This window comes from Sitophilus oryzae, unplaced genomic scaffold (genome assembly GCF_002938485.1).
Source record: "Sitophilus oryzae breed Bouriz unplaced genomic scaffold, Soryzae_2.0 scaffold_1394_pilon_pilon, whole genome shotgun sequence".
In the NCBI taxonomy this organism is placed as follows: Eukaryota; Metazoa; Arthropoda; class Insecta; order Coleoptera; family Curculionidae; genus Sitophilus; species Sitophilus oryzae.
In genome coordinates, this window is record NW_022146053.1 from 31,538 (window position 1) to 54,408 (window position 22,871).

Below are 22,871 nucleotides of genomic sequence, written 5' to 3' on the forward strand. Positions count from 1 at the left end.
TTTAATATAATGAAATTCACAAATGTCTCGTTAAAGACTACAGAGAAAAGTAAACGTAAAGTATGTATTTTAATGAATTTATAATTTTTTAACTTATTTTATTGACACCTTGCGGTGAGAATATAAAAGATCGGGTATTGAGTATTGGACAGAGGTTACGAGAGTTAGGATTAGTTGGCAGAATAGAGGTACAAACCCAGGTAGTAAGTATATATATATATATATATATATATATATATATATATATATATATATATATATATATATATATATATATATACATATATATATATATATATAGCTATATACAGAGGTTTACGAGAGTTAGGATTAGTTGGCAGAATAGAGGTACAAACCTAGGGAGTAAGTATATATATATATATATATATATATATATATATATATATATATATATATATATATATATATATATATATATATATATATATATATATATATATATATATATATATATATATCGCACCAGATAAAAATTGCTTAACTCAAGTGCGGTACCGGACAAATTCGTCTTGTAGTTTTATTTTCATATTGTATGTGTTAGAGTTTATTTGGAAGAGCGTGCAAGTGCAAAAATGTCTTCTCGTAATAAAAAGATATTTGATTTATTGAAGAAACACAATCTAGATGAATCTTCTCAATTATCGGTAAGGTTTGATAATTTTAATAATTATGGTTCATTTTCTGATAAAAAAAAAAACATAAAAAGGCACCGACTCGAAGGATTGACCAGGATATGCCAGCTGATTTGCTTTGTAAACAAGATAATCATCAGTGCATTGAGGCTGAAGATCTAAATGTCTCAGCGACCCTTGAAAGTCCTCAGTTGCCGAACAGTAGTCCTCTAAGTTCTTACAATCCCTGTCAACTTTTGGTGAGCTTTTTATATTTTTATTGTACTTATTTTTCAACAACTCATTAAGTGCACATGTGCACGTGAACCCCCAAATTTAATGTATCTTCTTGAGGAAAAAACTAATTTAAATTTTATCATTCGATTTGTCATAGATTTGAAATTTATGCCGCCACTGCTGTAGGTTCCTTTATTCGTATTTGTCAGAGTTTTTCCGATAATAAGGTTTAATTTCCGTTTTCCCGTAGCTCAATCAAAGTGATACTCAAGTTCATCTTCCTGATCAAAATGCAAACTGCAATGATCCTCATACAATAAACGTAATCATGCAGCTGATGGATTATAAGTAAATGTAGAGCTCTTTTTTCCAAACTCCCAGATGAACATAAAATCACTGAAATTTGTCAGATAGACATGGTTTATGGTCTTCTTCATTATCGTATTAGAAAAAGAGTCAATAGAGATGATGTTCAAAATTTTAATGATTTATTACAATTAACCAGAGCAGTAGAGAGAACACTAGGAGAAAAAGAACCAAAAGAATCAAAATCTGTTGAAAAAGCAAGAAAGGCAGGTTTACACTGTGTATATTGCAAAAATTATGGACACACAAAAGATATTTGTAGAAAATTAAAAAGAAATCAAGACACAAGAGTAAAACAAGAAACTCCCAACCCTATTCAAGCAAGTGGTTCAAAAATGGAAGAAACTGTTAATAGTACTTCTACACTAACATGTTATGGTTGTGGAAAGAAAGGATTCATTAAGAGCAACTGTCCAGATTGTAGAAAACAGAACAGTAAAAATAACAATGTTATTACCACAGCAAGAATTGCAGAGTTTTATACGGAACAATATAACAGTGACTCCAGATTTCAACCGTTAGTATCTGTTGAAATGTTGGGACAGACAAGTGTTGCATGTATTGACACAGGAGCAAGAGGAAGCCTAGCAGATCCTCATACAATAAACGTAATCATGCAGCTGATGGATCATGCACAACCTGCTAGACAAAGGACGCATTTTGTATGGTGATAATTTCTATTCAAGTGTTCCATTAGTGAAAAAATTACAGGCAAGAAAAACTTTTTACTGTGGGACTCTTAGATCGAATAGAAGATCTTGGTGTTCCAAAAGAATTCGTGCACCAGAAAATTTCAAAAAATGAAGTATCAGGAGTTCATAACGGAAATGGAATAAAAATTATCAAATGGCAAGACAAAAGACCTATATTAATGATTTCCAATAAAAGAGATCATGATATTAGCCTTACGGATACGGGTAAAAAAATAGACAATCACATACAATTTTGAAGCCGAAATGTATTACAGACTACAATAAAGCTAAGAAAGGGGTAGATTTAAGCGATCAAATGTAGTCGTATTACACTTCTTTAAGAAAGGGACTGAAATGGTATAGAAAGACTGCGTTTGAGTTAATATTAGGTACAACTGTGGTTAATTCTCAGGTTGTTTACAATCATGTAAATAAAAACAATATGGAACAAACTGCACTCAACATGTTACAGTTCAGAGAAACTTTGGCATTCGCTTTAGTTGACCAAGGTGTAAAGAACTCTAGTTCAATTCACACACCTAAAAGAATACACACATTTTATATTGATAAAGGTCCCAACAAGAAACGGAGGAACTGTATAGGTTGCTATCAAAAACTAAGGGTCACATTATCAAGTCGGGAAGCTGATAAAAAAGTGCCCAAAGTAACAAGTTACTGCACAGATTGTGATAAAAAGCCAGCGATGTGTTTAACATGCTTTAACGAAAAGCATTCTAAATAAAAGTTCATGTTTTTAAGTTGTTTTTTTTTGGATATTGTTTATGAATGTTTGTATAACTATGAGAAAATAAAGTTTTTTTCTTTATGCAGATTTTGGTATTTTTCTTTTATTTTGCTTCTGGCGATTTAAAACGTTAATAGATTACATATTTTTTTAACCGAATTTAAGAAAAAACAACACATTGTTTTGTTAAAAATATGTAAATAGTGGGAAAAATTGACGTCAGACGTACCAGACATATACGTCTTGTATCGCCGCAATGGAATTGACAGGTATCGGACGTATTTATCTGGTATATTTGTTTTTAGAAAGGAAAACAAAATTGAAGCCGCAGTGAACGTGTTAAAGATTTATTTACATGACTACAAATAAATAAAATTTTAGGATACTTCGGCATTTGTTTTATTTCTGATATCTACCCGGCAATTTCTTATTTAATGTTATTAGAAATAAAATTTTAGGGTTATTACATATATGTTTTATTTTTGATACATACCCCCGTTACTTATATTAGTAATGAGGGTAGGTACTTATATTAGCGTGCAACGTAGACTAGCCCCCCCCCAGGTGCACCCTGAGCAAAAGTGACATTTTCACGGCAAAATAGTACATACTTTCCGACCTTTCTTAAAAAGTCATAATATTTAATTGCACATACTTTATGTAAGTATATATCGTCGGGATACAAGAGAATTTTATTTTTTAACAATATCTATACTAATATATAAAATCCTTAAGTGACTGACATACTGATTAATCACGATCCTGCTCAAACCATTCAACGTAAGAAGCTCAATTTTGGCATACAGGTTGATTCTAGGGTGTGGAGGTTCGATAAGAAGGGATATTTCGAAATTCCGGTTCCAAGAGGGTGAAACCACCCCTCAAATATTACAATATTTTTTATTTAAAAAACGGTAAAGTTTCCGAAAAAACGCTTAAACACGTATATTTTATTTAGTTTTTTTATATATTTTAAGATTTTTTAAAAATGTATACAGGGTGTTTCGAAAAATCTGGTCATTGATTAATCACGATCCTGCTTAAAGCGCTTGATGTAAAAAGCTGATTTTTGGAAAACAGATTGACTGTAGGGTGTAGAGGTTCGATAAGAAGGGATTTTTCGAAACTCGAATTCTAAGGGGGTGAAACTATCCCTCAAATATTAAAATATTTTTTATTTAAAACCGGTGAGAGTTTTCGGAAGAACTCTTAAACACGTATATTTTATTTTGTTGTTTTACATATTTTAAGATTTTTTATAAATTTATACAGGGTGTTTCATAAAATATGACCATTGAGTAATCACGATTCTGCTTAAACTGCTTGACGTTTAAAGCTGATTTTTGGTAAACGGATTGACTGTGGGGTATAGAGGTTCGATAAGTAATATTTGAGGGGCGTTTTCACCCTCTTGGAATTTGAGATTCGAGAAACCCCTCCTTATCGAACCTCTACACCCCATAGTCAATCCGTTTACCAAAAATCAACTTTAAACGTCAAGCAGTTTAAAATCATCGTGATAATCAATGGTCATATTTTTATGAAACACCCTGTATACATTTATAAAAATCTTAAAATATGTAAACAACAAAATAAAATATACGTGTTTCCAGATTTTTTCCGAACAACTCACCGGTTTTTAAATAAAAAAATATTTTAATATTTGAGGGATAGTTTCACCCCCTTAGAATTCGAGTTTCGAAAAATTCCTTCTTATCGAACCTCTACACCCTAAAGTCAATCTGTTTTCCAAAAATCAGCTTTTTACGTCAAGCGCTTTAACCCTTAAAGATCGCGCACACTATACCTACACGGACCGGCACGGACCAGACCAGTAAAATCTACCGGTGAAGGTGACCGTGTTATTTAATAGAGTAGAGCACACTAGACCAGTACCAGCACGTACTGCCACAAGCCACGACCGTCAAAACAGGTCGTGTCGGTCAGGGACAAATATGACCGACAATTTTTATGCCTGGTCGTGCTGGTCCGACCTAATGTGCGCACTGGCGAACCAGCACACCTCCACAAACATGCAAATATTGAAGGGTTCGTCAGTATTTCGAGTACGCTAGCTGGCTCAAGTCGCATGATGTAGGTTAGATTTCATTTATTTTTGTTTGAACCTTTAAATCGTTTTAAATATGAATGATACGAGCCAAGCATTTTATATATAGAGACCAAGAAAGAAAAGATGCAATATGGGAGTCGATAGCAAAAAAAAATCAAATTTGATTTGTGACATTCGAAAATATTGGAAAAACTTTTCTTCGAATCTTTTTAATTCAGGAAACAAATGATGAAATTCGCCATATTGCTTCTCTTTTGATTTATAGGGTGAACCCAAAATCTTCTTTTTTTCTTAGCTTCCTTCTCTTCCTCCTCTTCTTCACACAACATGGCTAAAATAATAATTTCCTCTGAACTACTCATTTTCAATACTTCTATGTTGCACGCTCTAGTAGTTGAGCCTTGACAACTGTACTTTTTTCGAAACTCTCGCTTATGTTGCTGGTCTGTGGCGGTAAAGTGTGCGACGTCATGCAGGATGCAGGTTTGTACTGTGCTGGTCCGTACTGGTCCGTTTAGGTATAGTGTGCGCGATCTTTTAACCGGCGTTGCGGAGTCCCTGGGACTCTAGTAAAAATAAATTGTTTCATAACTTTCGTATTTATCGACCAACCAACGCGCGTCGTCTACTAGCTTCCTATGGTGATGGTACCCATCGGATGTTGAGAGGACTTCGGTCTGTTATCACGGCAAGTGCATCTAACAAACATCTTAGACTCCGCGACGCCGTTAGTGTAATGATATCAATTTAGTGACTATGTCTAAGAAATTAAAGGTGGCTAAAGCCACAGATCCTAACTTTGAAGAAACTATGTTAAGATTGTTTAATGAGAGTGAGGAAGAGTTTTCTGACCAAGATGGAGAACCTGAGAGCCATGTTACAACAGAAAATGTTATCATAAGTGATCACGACATGGGGAGTGACATGTCTGCCGATGAATCTGATGATCAAGACGGGATGGAGGTTACTAAAACTTTAGAGGACAGTGACACAACTGACCCAACTAAAAAATATTTCTGTTCAATCAAATACTCAGGAAAAGTGTGTTCAATGCGTAGAAAATACCGAAGCTATATAAGCTATACTTTATTTGTTTTTAAACACTTGTAAATTTGGTGGTTGTATTCTTTTTTTATGTAGTTTTCACCTTGGTAATCACGTTTTTCAATGAGTAATGTTTTTTGTTAATTTTTCTTTTTGTAAAATACGATGAAAAGTAACATAATGTTAATTTTGTACAAACTGTATTACTTTTGGTTTGTTTGCTTTTTTACTTCATTTTGTAAATAATATGGCTGTAAAAATAAAAATATATTTCCTTGTAAGTGTTTAACAATGTATATAACGAAAAAAAAATATTATGTTATGATAACACTAATACAGCGCACCTGTATATTTTGGAGTCCCAGGGACTCCAGAACGCATAGAGTGCTAAAATTTCCGACCACGCCTGTTAAGGGTTAAGCAGGATCGTGATTAATCAATGACCAGATTTTTCGAAACACCCTGTATACATTTTTAAAAAATCTTAAAATATATAAAAAAACAAAATAAAATATACGTGTTTAAGCGTTTTTTCGGAAACTTGACCGTTTTTTAAATAAAAAATATTGTAATATTTGAGGGGTGGTTTCACCCTCTTGGAACTGGAATTTCGAAAAATCCCTTCTTATCGAACCTCTACACCCTAGAATCAACCTGTATGCCAAAATTGAGCTTCTTACGTTGAATGGTTTGAGCAGGATCGTGATTAATCAGTATGTCAGTCATTTAAGGATTTTATATATTAGTATAGATAAGTAAATAAAATGTTGGAGTATGACATCATTTTCTATAAAGGGTAAAAATTATTGTAGATACCCCTCATTATATGTTTATTTTTGTTACTGAAATTGTATTATATTTAATGCCAAATGTCTCAAATAATTATTACATCCATTTATTAAAAAAAAAATAAGAATGTCTCAAAAATGGTTCTCATATAATATGTAGTATATAGTAAGTACAATAAAAAAGTGGATTTAATTTTATGTTAGCTAACAAGTAACTTTTCTTAATAATTTAGTATACTTATCATATTCAACAAACGTAGTTGAATCTGTTGCTGTTTTTTTTTATTTTAATATATTGCAAGTTACTGTTTTTAAGCTTCAGAAACATACTTTTAACATTGGAAATGTTTATGTTCGTATATGGGGGCCAAATTTCGAGTTTTCTTGCAAGGTCATCAGCACCGGTATCGCACTAACCGCACAGTCGACCAAATTAAAGCATCAAAACTTTGTCGCGTGATGCCTAATTTAGGTGAACGGGCCTGACAGCACGAAACGTTAGATTAAGAACACGAAGCTATCGGCGATATACGAGGTTTAATTTTGTTAGGCCCGACGATATTACTTGACGAGTATGCTACGGGGGGAGATTATAAAATTGAATAGATTGATATTGATATTTGCAAAGGATATAAAACAGTACTATGTCGTAATTTTTGATTTGGGTTTTGACAATTATTTATGTTGTTTGTAATGAAACGATATTTTTATTTAGGTATTATAGAAATCCTGAATTATGACTCTTGGCTGAGTATTAATTTTTATTTGTTTGTGATGCAGTAAAGTGACGTTTTCTACTTTTGTTTAGTTATTATTTTGTTGTGTTCAAAAAATGTGTTTTTTATATTTTGTTGTAATGTGTTATTTTTATTTTTTTAGAAAATTTGTAGGTATTTAAGTAATCTACGGGAATACGGTTTGATAACCAAGTCTATGAAATTTATTGATAGAGAAATTCATGTAAACGTTTTATTCAAAAAATGTGTTTTTAAAATTACTTTTTATTTTTAAAAAACAAATGTGCTAGGCCCCCCTTGGGCTCAACCCCAGGCCCACCCCAGGATAAATTGCTAGTTACGCTAATGAAGACCAGAAATGCCGACCCTTAGTATATCGAGAAACTATGGTTACGCTCGTTGTATTCACTTTATGTCAGTTTAATATAGGGTTGCCAACTTTCAAAATCAAAAATAGAGGACGAGGGGCTTAAAAAAGAAGCATAGGCGAAACATTTTTTAAAACCTCGCCGAAATGTAAAAAAAATGTATTTACCAAAAAATTATGTCAGCGGTATGCATTTTGATGGTCTTTCTTACTTTCTTAAAAATTGTATACTCAAAACTTGTTAAAATAAAACAAACCATTAACAGTAAATAACCATAAAATAGTTAAAACAGGTTTATCGCTTCCACAGATTTCTTGTTCATAAATATTTCTTCATTTTCTTTTCTGTACAAACGAGTGGGAGTAGAGAAAAACACAGATTAACACTTTTTTAAAGCATTGTGGCGATAGACGAATATTTTTTAGATCTTAAGTTTGGTATGTAAAAAAAAGAGGACTTTTTCACTGCGTAAGAGAAAAGAGGACAGTGAGATCAAAAAGAGAACTGTCCTCCGGGATAGAGGACGGTTGGCAACCCTAGTTTAATAATATATTTTCGTACTTCTGTGCTTAGGCGTAACAATGCTTTATTTTTATGGCTAGGCGTTAAAATTACTTTTTTATGTTGTCAATCACGTCGCAAAAATGTATAGATACTTTTGTGACGTTTGAAAAAAAAAATACATTTATAACTTTCAAAACTTAAAACTTACGAAGTAAAAGAATGAATTTACACTGCTGAATTTATCGATAATATTTAAACTAAATTTATTAAAAATAATATATTATTTTGCATTATTGCCACATTTCTAAAAAGGGAACATTAAAATCCGGACGCTTATGAGAAACGAACCTAACGGGATGTAGTGAAAATCTGGACATGTCCGGATTAAAATCCGGATGTCTGGTAACCCTAACTATATTTGCATATTTTTTCTCTAAAACAGTATGGAAATTTGTAAAAGCATAAACGAGATTAACAATTGGTAATTATTGGCAAAAATTGGAAATCGTCCGATTTTCATCTAAATTGGTATACACCCTATTTTGAGGTCGTAGATTACGAATCTGAACTTTTTTTCTGGCGGTCTCTTACCGTTTTTCAGAAAAACGAAAAAATATTTCAACATCGAATTTTTCTTAATTTCTCATATTTTTAAAGTTTTCTAGGACATATTTTGTTAGGTATTCAATAAACAATGATGTTTTTGCAATTTTCTGTTACTTTTTTAACCAATGCATAATAGAGGAAAATTTGCTAAAATAAATTTGTAAACAATCTGAAAATGTTGGGTTATGTGTTTCTGGCATTTAAAACAACGTTGCCAATGCTAAACCTAAATTTAACGTGTTTTTTTTGCTCATTCTAGGATTACGAAAGGCGGTCGCTAGAAGAACGACTCCTTCCCATAACTGCTATTTTACCAACGAGATCTGACTATTTATAACCACGAAGTTGCACGAAAGAGTCTTGATTGCATTGGTTACAACTTCCATGCAGAGGGTGTTAATCTTTTGTTGTTATATCAAAAAAAGATTAACCCCCTCCAGTAATTGTAAAATTTTAATCAAAACTTTTCCGCGTAACTTTGTGGATATAGGTAGGTAAATATATTTAATTAATGTCAGATCTCATAATAGGTAATTTATTTAAAATCCCTAATCACCCGAAAAAATAGAAGATATGACAACGTTGTAAATTTTCATATTTCTATATCAGGTCTAGTACATGATACAAAGAATACAAGGTATGATATTGCGCAGGTTGGTTACTACGTCACAGGTGATAAACGGCACCATTGGTCGGCAAGCTCCGCGCGCCAATTTCAAATTGTCAAACAGATGACACAATAAACGCGAAAATAATTTTTCAAATGTCAAGCTCGATAATTTGACATAACTTTTGGGGTTATGTCCTGATTCTTCCCTATTTTAGTTTTTTTTTTATTAGTGGCAATTGAACAATATGGATATTTTTCTGTCTAGCGTATGACGTTACAGGTGGTATGCGCAAACTTAACGAAATTGGAGCCGCTATCGATCATACCTTGTTTTCTTTGTACCATGGGTCTAGTATATATTTGTCTCTCTCATTACATAGTAGAGACAAAGAAGGATATATGAAATGTCAAACTTCTATCTGGTCTCAATTTTCTTTGTTATTTTGTTAAGAAAAGTGTTTTTCAGTAAAATTTTCGACATTTTTCTATCCCCAATCAAGTGTGGTTTTTAGATAAACTATAATATAATGAAAATATAGTGAAATCATTACTTTATAGGGCCGAAATAAAGAAAAATTCAATGTCGAAATTATTTTCAGTTTTTCCGAAAAACGGTAAGAGACCGCCAAGAAAAAAGTTCAGATTCGTAATCTACGACCTCAAAATAATGTGTATACCAATTTTGGTGAAAATCGGACGATTTCCAGTTTTCCCAATAATTACCTAACAAGGTTTTTAGAGCAAACAAAACTTTTATGAAGAATGAATTTTTCTCAAAAATTTAATAACACAAAAGTTTTTTCTCTTGTAAATCCAATCCGGGACATAGAGAGTAGTGTACTTGTGCCAAACAGACAACCGATATAGATCAATAGGATTATGATGTAAAACAGTTATGAACGTTCAAAATACGCTAATAAACAAGTTTAAACAAGAAACAACCACTTAAAAACAGAAAACAACCACCAAAATGCTTAAAATAACAGGTCTGTTTTATTTATTTTTTAAAGTGGTTTGTCTGTTTTTAAATGGTTGTTTCTTGTTTAAACATGTTTATTCTTGTAGTAGCAAATTTTGAAAATCCTTATCTGTTTTACGTCGATCGCCTATTGATCTATATTAGTTGTCTGTCTGGCACAAGTGTCGCCATACCTACTATACAGTATTTAAGGACATAAATAACAAGAATAAAAATTTTTGGTTTGGTAAAAAATTGTAAATACATACATATATCCATTGCAAATTGTAAATTCCTTAAACACTCCGGAAGGTATACGTTTCCAGTTTCAAGAATGGTTCCATCTAAAACAAATCAAATTATAAAATGATTAAAGGATAAAAAATCAGTTAGAGACAGTAACATTCCAACTCAAATACTTAACGAAAATGCTGATCTCATATTGCAGCCTCTCGCATACACTAAGTTTTCAAATTGGTGTACCTATATCTTGATCTCTGAAAAATGTTCTTAAACCTGTATACATGGAAAAGAAAACAAGTGGTCGATATTCATAATTTCCAACAGACCTATAGAAATATATAGATTTTTAATTTCTGATATATAAAGAGTGAAAGATTAATAGACTTCTGACTAAAAACCGATTTTTATAAAGACATTATATTCAAATCTTCAAAAATAAAAAAATCATTGCCAGTTAAAACGTAGGACAAAATAAATGATCAAATTTAATGTTATCTGACAAGTCTAATAACACTTTTTGCTAAAACATTTTTTTTGACAATAGAGACAGTGAACTTTGACCACTTTCAAATCCAATAGAATACCTATAAAGGAGAAAGATGAAAACCAACCAACTTCATTCATATTTAGTAGTACCTTTTGTCATAATGTTGTATTTCTATTAATAGAGAACAACGGCATACGGTCGAGTCGGCCTACAAACACGTAAACGTTTACGTACGCATGCGCATTTCTTATATTTTTATTTTTATACACGTAAAAGATTCTTTACGTCTACGTATACGTGCCAGCAGCGGCCGACTTGACCGTATGCCGTTGTTCTCTAATGTTTAACAATTTATAGGTTGAATTTCAAAATTATTAATTATGTACATTAACATACATACATGTAGATCTAAAATCCTCTTATTTTCAACTCATTTGTACTCTAATCATCTAATCTGTATCTATAACTAGAGAAACTAGAAATATCTCTAGAAATGGAAACACAATAGTCTAACCTACCTAAAACAAAAGTAAATTTATTAAATATCCACTTTATTTAGGGTTCCCAACTTGAGCATCGGCGATTCCGGGACAATTATTTTTAAATTTTTAAATAATTGAAACAAAACATTAAATATTAGAAATTCAAATATATTATACATAAATGTGATTTTTTTGGTCCCGACCAAGGCAAAATTTTCGCCGGGACAAACTTTCTGATTCCTGATTAATCCCGGTTAAACCGGGACGGTTGGGAACCCTAACTTTATTTCATTTTCAAAATACTATAGAAACGAGTATTATTTAACTTGAAACATTTCACCAAATTTTAGAAAAATACTGTAAAGAAAAAAAAATGTTATAGCAGTTGAATAACACCTTTTCAACATATTAAGTATAGGGATGCCAACCGTCCTATGACAGTCCCCTTTTTTACCTCATTGTCCTCTTTTCTCTCACGTGTTGAAAAAGTCCTCTTTTTTACATACCAAACTCAAAATCAAAAAAATATTTGTCTATTGCCACAAGTCTTTAAAAAATTGATAATCTGTGTCTTTTGCTACTCCCACTCCACAAGAAATATTTATGTATAAGAAATATTTGTGGAAGCAATAAACATGTTTAACTATTTTATGTTTATTTATTTACTGTTAGCTTAGGTTTTAGGGTTCCCAACTGTCCCGGTTTGGCCAGGATTAACCAGGAATCAGAAAATTTGTCTTGGCGAAAGTTTTGCCTTGGCCGGGACCTGGAAACTAAAAAAGTGTACACACATAATTTAAAAATAATGTTTTGTTTCAATTATTTAAAAGCTTAAAAACAATTGTCCCGGAATCGCTGATGCTGAAGTTCGGAACTTTATTAGGTTTCGAAAAAAAAAGGTTTGTTAAAAATGGTTTGTTTTAGTTTAAGAAAGTTTTGAATATAAGATTTTTAAGAAAGTAAGAAAGACCATCAATCCGCATACCGTTATTGACATAACTTTTTGGTAAATACCAAACATTTGGGCGAGGTTTCAAAAAATGTTTTGCATGTGCCTTCTTTTTTACCTTCTCATCCTCTTATTTTTTATTTTGAAAGTTGGCAACCTTAATTAAGTATGAGTTAAAAACCTTGGAAAAAAATCTTCTTCGAGTGAACTCTATTTCTATTAATTATGAAAAAAAATTGTCGTGAATACAATAAGCTATAAATATTTTTGCAAAAAAATTAACTTATAAAGTTTTCAAAGTTAGGTATTGATATCTTTCTAAAAAATGAATAATATTCCTGACCTGTGCTTTTTTATGTACTGCTTTTAAGATTATTTACATTGTTACTTGTAATTACCGATACAAAGATGTGGAACACAAATCTTGCTTAAGTTGAGGATGCTAACTGTGCATGGTTACAATTGTAACTTATTGAGGTACCTATCTACTTCAGACATTCTTACAACATAAATTTCTACATCTTAAACATGGACACTAAAAGGAAAAAGAGATTCTTCGGTTGAAAGCAAAAAGCACCACACTTAATATCAATTGGCCTTCTTCTCCAGGCCAGAAATCAGTCCACCATTCACCTTCGCCACGCACAAGCTTTCCTACAACTGTAAAAACAAGGAACATTGGACTGAAAAATGGCAAGATTTATATAGGAAGAAAGGGTATTATGCCAATAAGAAAATTAAATCTGTAGGCAGAAGTTTCTTATTTAAAAACTGTTATGGGGCATATATTAATGTGTATCTGTGCCACAAATCACTAAGAAAAATCATATAATATTCATAATTGTTAACAAGATGATATTTAAAAAGTGTTAAAAATGAGACTTATTTTTTATTTTGAAAGTTGGCAACCTTAATTAAGTATGAGTTAAAAACCTTGGAAAAAAATTTCTTCGAATTTTACTGAAAAACACTTTTCTTAATAAAATAAACATAATAAACAAAGAAAATTTCCACAAAACTGACAAGATTGACATGACCGTTCATATATCCTTCTTTCTCTCTCTATGCAACGAGAGAAGACAAATATAATCTAGACCTGATCTAGAAATCTGTGAAAATTTGCAACGTTGTAATGTAGCATATTTTCCAAGGGGATTAGGGAGCTTAAATAAAATACGTTTTATTTAATATACTTTTTAATAAAATAAGTATATATTTGGTAAAGGTGTGGATCCGGTGGCTGACCTTGAAGGCCATATTTGCTGCATTTGATCATCGATACTACGCAAGCGCACATCTTCGATGTTGCCAATTTGCAGTTTATTTTCGAATTATTTGCAGTTAAAATTTTTTTTTTGAGTGTTAATCAATAATAATACAAATTCTATATAATTAATTTTATAATTTCAGACTCTATTTCTATTAATTCACGAAAAAAATTGTCGTGAATACAATAGGCTATAAATATTTTGCAAAAAAATTAACTTATAAAGTTTTCAAAGTAAGGTATTGATATCTTTCTAAAAAATGAATAATATTCCTGACCTATGCTTTTTATGTATTGCTTTTTAAGATTATTTACATTGTTACTTATGATTACAGATACAATAGATGTGGAACCTAAATCTTGCTTAAGTTGAGGATGCTAACTGTGCATGGTTACAATTGTAACTTATTGAGGTACCTATCTACTTCAGACATTCTTTCAACATAAATTTCTACATCTTAAACATGGACACTAAAAGGAAAATGAGATTCTTCGGTTGAAAGCAAAAAGCACCACACTTAATATCAATTGCCCTTCTTCTCCAGGCCAGAAATCAGTCCCCCATTCACCTTCGCCACGCACAAGCTTTGTTAAATTTTAAATAATTACAACGCGTTGGAATTTCTTCACTTTAAGACGAATAAAATAAAAATAAATGTTTTATCTTTTTCTCTTTAGAAGGGAGATGGTTTGTGTCGTAGAATACATTACAGTATTTAATATTGCTGATATTCTTTTCTAATTTACTGTAATTTCTTGCTATAATAATGCCAAATCTTGTCAATATGGTGAAGGTTGAGATTTGATCTTATTAGTTTACACCTGTGTTTATACAAGACCAAAGTGGAAATCGTCCGATTTTCACAAAATTGGTATACAATCTATTTTGAGGTCGTAGATTACGAATCTGAACTTGTTTCCTGGCGGTCTCTTACCGTTTTTCAGAAAAACGGAAAATTATGTCAACATTGAATTTTTCTTAAAATTTCCGCTGTATAAAGTAGTAATATCACTATATTTTCATTATATTATAGTTTATCTAAGAGCTGTTCTTGATTGTGGATAGAAAAATACTCAAAATTTATACTGAAAAAACACTTTTCTTAATAAAATAAACATAATAAACAAAGAAAATTTCCAAAACTGAGACAAGATTGACACTTGACCGTTCATATCCTTCTTTCTCTCTCTATGCAACGAGAGAAAAACAAATATGTATCTAGACCTGATCTAGAAATCTGAAATTTGCAACGTTGCCATGTCTTATATTTTTCGGGGATTAGGGAGCTTAAATAATAAAAATATTTTTATTTAATATACTTTAATAAAATAAGTATATCTGTGGTAAATCAATTGAACTCTGACACTTGGCTGACATTGACAGACGTGACGTTTTACGGTTCCTTTTTCTAAATATTTTCATTATTTTTAGTTTTTATTCACAATTTCTACTTGATTTTGTTCTTTGTGCAGCCTGCAGTACTAATTATATAGTTATAAGTTATAAATAATCTTTTCACCGATCAAGAACTGAGGAATAGGCTGGAAGATATTCAAAATATTAATAAGAAGCAACTTAAAACGTATTAGAAATGTTGACTCGTCCACAAATTCATTGAAAATAAATTAGTCAGATGTTTGTAAAAAGGTCTCCTAATTATTTTTGAGAAGTTTCCTCGTATCAGTAATTTTCGATGTTGCCAATTTGCAGTTTATTTTCGAATTATTTGCAGTTAAAATTTTTTTTGAGTGTTAATCAATAATACAAATTCTATATAATTAATTTTATAATTTCAGATTTATCTTGATATCCAAAATTAAGATAAGAAGAATAATGAAGATTTGTTGAAATGAAAAGAGTCTATGAATATAAAAATTGTAATAATAATAACATTTATTTATATATTTACATTAAAATTTAAAATTATCATGTACGGATTTCTTCTTAATGGTTTTAAACTTATTAGAATTATTTTATTTCTTTCAAGTTATTTAATTTCTAGTTATTTACAGGCAACAATAGTTTTGATTATATGTATTGATGTTTTGAAATACTACCATGACGAGTCTTATACATAGAACAATACACGTCAATGGGAGAATAGAGTAACATCTTTTACCTATACATTGTATAATTACTAATATAATATACTTTTGATTATATTTGTATCATAATTTCTTAAAAGGTATCAAGTTAGTGGATTAAGAGCAATTTTAGACATATATTTTTGTCGAAGATTCTGATGTGTTGATAAGACTAAAATAAGCTTTATATTTTATCTTTTCTCTCTTTATATGAAGGGAGATGGTTTGTGTCGTAGAATACATTACAGTATTTAATATTGTACTCATTGATATTCTTTTTCTAAATTTACTGTAATTTCTTGCTATAATGCCAAATCTTGTCAATTTAAGGTTGAGATTTGATCTTATTAGTTTTTACACCTTGTGTTCTATACAAGATAAATTAAGATTAGTCTGTGATTTATATTAAGATCTTTCTTATAATATTTGTCATGTCTTAATCCTAATACTATATAAAGCTTTGTTTGGAAAATAAATGTTAAAATATCTTAATTTTGCATATCCTATTCCACCCTTCCATTAGGAAAAATATGTGTTTATAAAAACATATTATGCTAGAGAAAATCACTTCGAATCTGCTTAAAAATACCTTTATTCTTGATAAATAATTTCAATAATCTATGTTTATTTATGACAACCACCTAATAACCCTAACTCTTAAGGTAGTAGAAAATTAATGCAATATATGTATAAGCAGAGATTAAACAAGTTAACTGTAAATGTTGCTCAAGATGATTCTACAATTTTAATTACGGAGGCTAAAAGGCCTTTTAAGGCCTCCATAGTTTTGATGGAATGTTAAAAAAACTATTATGAACATGACATGGAGCTACAGCATTTAAAATAAAAAACAACTTGGACACATCCCTTTTAATATTTACCGAATTTTTAATAAAGCACTTTTAAACGTATAGCATAATAATCTGGAGCAATTAGATTAATTATAGGAATCTAGAATTTATATTTCTATTTAATTTTATTGACTATAAAAATACATAATAAGCGTTCACGTTTCGTGTTGTGCGAAATAAAACAATAATAATATAAATAATATACCGCGTAATATGATTGAAAAAAATAGCGTCAGCGATGACTATGAAATGAAGATCGCTGTCATTTTATATGGGAAATGTCCTCAATCGTCATTTCCCAGCCAACTGGACGACGATTTTTGATCATACTGTATATATTGACAAAAACACAGAAAAGCACATATTTGTTTCTACTGAAAATAATTCCAAAATAACTTGCAATCTGGCAACATCGAAGATGTGCGCATGCGTAGTGTCTGTGACTATATGCAGCAAAAACTCGTTTCAAGGTCAGCCACCGGATCCACACCATTACCTAAATTTATATGGGAAATGTCATCGATCGTCATTTCCCAACCAACTGGACGCCATTTTTTTTCGATCATACGGTATTTTCTACAATAGGTAAAGACAATGATAAAGAATCTAGGACAAATAACACCCGAGAGCAAATTGTGACGATGTCACCAAACAGTGCCGTGGCACCAGAGAAATAGAAGGGATAGAGAATGAGCGTCAACATGCGCAGAAGGTCTAATAATCAAGTTGGGCGCCATATTCCAGGTCTTCATGTCATTTTTGTATATTGGTGGTAATCTATAAGTAATCAAATATCAATTTGCTGTTTTCAACCGTACGGGGGGCAATTTAAATTTAGTGAAATCTATCATTTATTATGGTTAGCTAACATTAATATGATTTATTTAATTATCAGTTTCAAAACTGCGTACAATATTGGTATATAATACATACACTAAATATACGAATATTCTGACAAAAGACGCTACGGACAGATGACCTTTTCGTCGTTAAACACTCGAAATGATATTAAATAAGTATTTACAATATTTCATGTTTACTTGTACTGAATTACGCGTTTCAATTTAAAATTTTTTGCAAATTTGGTAAAATTGTTCTAAACAACTTTTGTTCAAGTTGTAGGTATATTCATAAAAACATTTGGTTCATAATTATTTTTGATGATTACCTACCTTGTATTTTTAATATAAACCTAGAAAAAATATGTTTTTGTTTTTTTTTTTTTGTTCGTCCCTTCAAATTGTGTTACAAAAACTGTTACATAACATGACCTCTAACAAATATTTTCATAATACATAAACATGATTGATTTTATTAAGGGTATTATTATTAGTATTTATCCTGGTTTTTGTCGACAATAAAAACTCAATCTTGGGTAAAGGTGTGGATCCGGTGGCTGACCTTGAAGCCCATATTTGCTGCATTTGATCATCAATATTACGCAAGCGCACATCGTCGATGTTGCCAAATTGCGGTTTATTTTCGAATTATTTGCAGTTGAAAATTTTCTTTTGAGTGTTAATCAATAATAATACAAATTCTCTAAATAATTTTATAATTTCAGATTTATCTTGATATCCAAACTTAAGGAATGATATATAAAATTGAATATATAAAATTGTAATATTCAATAACATTTATTTATATATTTACATTAGAATTAAAAATTATCATTTACGGATTTTTTCTTAATGGTTTAAACTTATTAGAATTATTTTATTTCTTTCAAGTTATTTAATTTCTAGTTATTTACAGGCAACAATAGTTCTGATTATATGTATTGATGTATTGAAGTACTACCATGACGAGTCTTATAGAACAATACAAGTCAATGGGAGATAGAGGTAACGTTTTACCTATAATGTTACTCTCTGATGTTACTAATATAATATATACTTTGATTATAATATGTTTGTATCATAATTTCTTAAAAATATCAAGTTAGCGGATTAATAGCAATTTTAGACATATATTTTATCGAAGAGTGTGGTGATAAGACTAAAATAAGCTTTATTTATGTCTTTTTCTCTTTAGAAGGGAGATGGTTTGTGTCGTAGAATACATTACAGTATTTAATATCGTGTAGTTTGATAGTCTTTTCTTAATTTACTCTAATTTTTTGTTTCCTATAATGCCAAATCTTGACAATATGGTGAAGGTTGAGTTTTGATCTTATTATTTTTATACCTGTGTTTATACAAGACCAAATTAAGACTTGGTTAGTTTGTGATTTATATTAAGATCTTTCTTATAATATTTGTTATGTCTTAATCTTAATACTATATTATGCTTTGTCTGGAAAATAAATGTTAAATATCTTAATTTTGCATATCCTATTCCATCTTTCCATTAGGAAAAATATGGTTTATAGATCATATATGCTAAGAAAATCACATAAATTAGGTGTAAGAATAGAGAAATTTTAAGGTAGCAAAAAAATTAATGCAATATATGTATAAGCAGAATTAAACAAGGTAACTGTTAATGTTGCTGAAGCTGATTCTACACAATTTTAATTACGGAGGCTAAAAGTCTTTTAAAGGCCTCCATAGGATTTGATGGAATGTTAAAAAAAACTATGACATGACATGAAGCTACAGCATTTAAAAATTTAAAAAAAAGAAAAAAACTTGGACACATCCTTTTAATTTCCCGAATTTTAATAAGCCAACTTTTTAAACGTAGCATAATAATCTAGAGCAATTAGATTAATTATAGGAATCTAGAGTTTTATTTCTATTTAATTTTATTGACTATGAAAATACATAAAAGCATTCACGTGTTGTGCGAAATATTAAAATAATAATAAATAATACCGCGTACTATGATTGAAGAAAAAATAGCGGCAGCGATGACTATGAAAATGAAGATCGCTGTCATTTTATATGGGAAATGTCCTCAATCGTCATTTCCCAGCCAGCTGGACGACGTTTTTCGATCATACGGTATATATTGACAAAAAAACACTGAAAAGCACATATTTGTTTTCTATTGAAAATAATTCCAAAATAACTTGCAATCTGGCAACATCGAAGATGTGCGCATGCGTAGTGTCTGTGACTATATGCAGCAAAAACTCGTTTCAAGGTCAGCCACCGGATCCACACCATTACCTTTTTATTTCTTTAAATTGATCAACAAAGTTTTTTGGTTATGTTTTCACTGTTATTTAAAAAAACGGTAATGGTGTGGATCCGGTGGCTGACCTGAAAAGCTGATTTTGCTGCATGCTTGCGACAATACGCATCGCATCGATGTTGCCAATTACAAGAAACCGAGAGTATTTTCAGTGAAGCAAATCGGCAAGCTTTCAGTGATTTTTGTCAGCTATAGCGTATGATCGAAACGGCGTCAAGCTGATCGAAATGACGATTGACAGCTGAGTATATAAACATCGATCTTCATTTCAAGTCATCGCTGACGCTATTTCAACCATAGTACGCCGGTATATTATTTATATTATTATTTTAATATTTTGCTGGCTACGTACGCTTATATTATGTGTATTTTCATAGGTCATCAAATTAAATAAACTTCAGATTAGTCTAATTACTCTAGGTATGCTACGTTTAAAAGTGCTGCAAAAATTCGGGGTAAAAGTAGAGTTTTCTTGTATTATATACCAATATTGTACGCAGTTTTGAAACTGATAATTAAATAAATCATATTAATGTTAGCTAACCATAATAAATGATAGATTTCACTAAATTTAAATTGCCCCCCGTACGGTTGAAAACAGCAAATTGATATTTGATTACTTATAGATTACCACCAATATACAAAATGACATGAAGACCTGGAATATGGCGCCCAACTTGATTAGACCTTCTGCGCATGTTGACGCTCATTCTCTATCCCTTCTATTTCTCTGGTGCCACGGCACTGATTGGTGACATCGTCACAATTTGCTCTCGGGTGTTATTTGTCCTAGGATTCTTTATCATTGTCTTTACCTATTGTAGAAAATACCGTATGATCGAAAAAAAATGGCGTCCAGTTGGTTGGGAAATGACGATCGATGACATTTCCCATATAAATTTACATATAAAATGACAGCGATCTTCATTTCATAGCCATCGTTGACGCCGTTTTTTCTCGATCATATGGTATATCGATATATCTAATATATCGATATATCGTTGCCATCCCTAAATAAAAATAACATAACCAAACATTATCCAAAAAAAGCTTTGTTTTTATTTTTTTAGAATATAAAATAATTATTTTTTATCCATATTTTGTGCTTTTTTGGTATACAGCTTTATTTATTATTTAACAATGGTTAAAGTGTGTGGTGCGAAGTTGATTGAATAGCTGATGGAAAAATAAAGAGCAAAGGATATACTTTTTCCAACCTACGGTATGTAAAAATCATAGGTAAAAATTCAGTATTATTTGTATTATATCTGATTATATGTGAAAATTTGAGTCAATCAAAGGTGTAGTAATGATTTTTCGTAAGATTATTGATATACATGTTACAAAGTATATGTTTACAACGAATAAAATTTATTTTTAATTTTAAAATTTGACAGATATGCACAAATTGTTGACATTTTTTTAAACCAGTAAAAGTGGTAAATACATTAAAAATTGTACTTTCAAGAAATATATTTAACTATGTGCTGTATTTTAATAATCTATCATTTTAATCAAAGTCATCAGGATAATATTAGGTATTGATTTTCAGACAAGAATTAGATTACAGTGATGGTCAAAAGCATTAGATATTGCTTTGAAACCTACAGACAAGGCAAGACAAGGTATGGTTTCATTTTAAAGAACAAGATGTTAAAGTTTATGATAAAATTGTCATCAGGTACTGTTAGGCTTCCCAACTTGAGCATCGGCGATTCCAGGACAATTATTTTTAAGCTTTTAAATAATTGAAACAAAACATTAAATATCAGAAATTAAAATATATTATGTGTGTAGTACACACTTTTTAATTTTTAAACATAAAACATGACATAGAAAAGTAGGAAAAAAACATAACATGAATTATAAACATAAATCATAACATAGATAACTTCGGTAACTAGGAAAAAAAACTAATAAATATTATTGGCAAAAACAATTATTAAAATGAACTACAAAACAAACCCCTTTTCATTGCTACTTAAATCTATATTTTTGTTGAGATCGTGCAGCCTGAAGCAGTTTTTGATCTGATTTAACTATAGAGCCAAAAAGTCCTCACATTTTAATTTAAAATTTAGTCTTACTTGTATTTCTGATTTTACTTGAGATATACTCAATCGATTTCTTTCCTTGGTCCACAATGCTTCCATAATGCTGAAAACACGTTCGCAAAAAGCATTGCCGACAGGAATCGACATTATGTAGAAGAAACCAATTTAAACATTTCATTTAAGTTATCACTGGCAACATCAGCACTAAAAATCTGAACCCACTTTTCCATTACATTTTTTTCAGAAAAAGATTCGAGATTTTCAATAATATTGAATATTGCCGGTTGCTCTATTCACGAAAATTTCTGAATATCGTAAAACTACTGTTAAGTTAAAGATTTTAGGGATTTTTTAGGTCCCGGCTAAGGCAAAACTTTCGCCGGGACAAACTTTCTGATTCCTGGTTAATCCCGGCCAAACCGGGACGGTTGGGAACCCTAGGTACTGTTCACTTACAGTATTTACTTACATAGGAAAATATAGGAGGATGAAGCTCTACCTCCTACCTTAGGTTAATTTATATTCTGAGTTGCAATGACAGCAACAAGCAAGAAGGGAACCATTAAATGAATATTATACACATAAGTATTATTATACACAGAAAGAGATACACATAAATATCAACATTTTGTAGAGCAACAACAGAATAAAAGACCAAAATGTGAACACCAGCAACTAAAGCTTGATTTTCATGGATCCGTTGTCCGACGATACATTGATACGATATTAATTTCATTGGTTGTATTTAAAGGCTTCGATTGGTTAACCGTTTCTAACTAATCGAAGTCTTTAAATTCAACCAATAAAATTAATATTGTATCATCATATAGTCGGACAACGGATGCATGAAAATCCATTAAATGGAACCATTAAATGAATATTATACACGTAAGTACAATTTTATCGAAAAAAAAAAACCGCGTCAGCAATGCATACGAAATGAAGATCACTGTCATT

The 22,871-nt window shown here is 30.7% G+C and overlaps 1 protein-coding gene and 2 long non-coding RNA genes across 3 annotated transcripts; 2 read left to right on the forward strand and 1 right to left on the reverse strand.

Annotated features, from left to right (window-relative positions):
• The first annotated feature begins 524 nt into the window (after window positions 1–524).
• Window positions 525–3,228, forward strand: LOC115875701. The gene is made up of 2 exons (XM_030891219.1): window positions 525–892; window positions 1,120–3,228. Exon 2 carries the CDS (start codon window positions 1,286–1,288, stop codon window positions 1,904–1,906), a length of 621 nt encoding a protein of 206 aa, XP_030747079.1. The 5' UTR covers window positions 525–892; window positions 1,120–1,285; the 3' UTR covers window positions 1,907–3,228.
• Window positions 3,229–10,358: 7,130 nt separating this feature from the next.
• Window positions 10,359–14,916, reverse strand: LOC115875703. Its single transcript, XR_004049043.1, has 3 exons — window positions 14,722–14,916; window positions 12,918–13,179; window positions 10,359–10,702 (listed from the first exon to the last, which is right to left on the reverse strand). It is a non-coding gene; the product is annotated as an uncharacterized LOC115875703 (long non-coding RNA).
• Window positions 14,917–20,926: 6,010 nt separating this feature from the next.
• LOC115875702 lies at window positions 20,927–22,654 on the forward strand. Its single transcript, XR_004049042.1, has 3 exons — window positions 20,927–21,082; window positions 21,413–21,541; window positions 22,356–22,654. It is a non-coding gene; the product is annotated as an uncharacterized LOC115875702 (long non-coding RNA).
• Window positions 22,655–22,871: the final 217 nt, after the last annotated feature.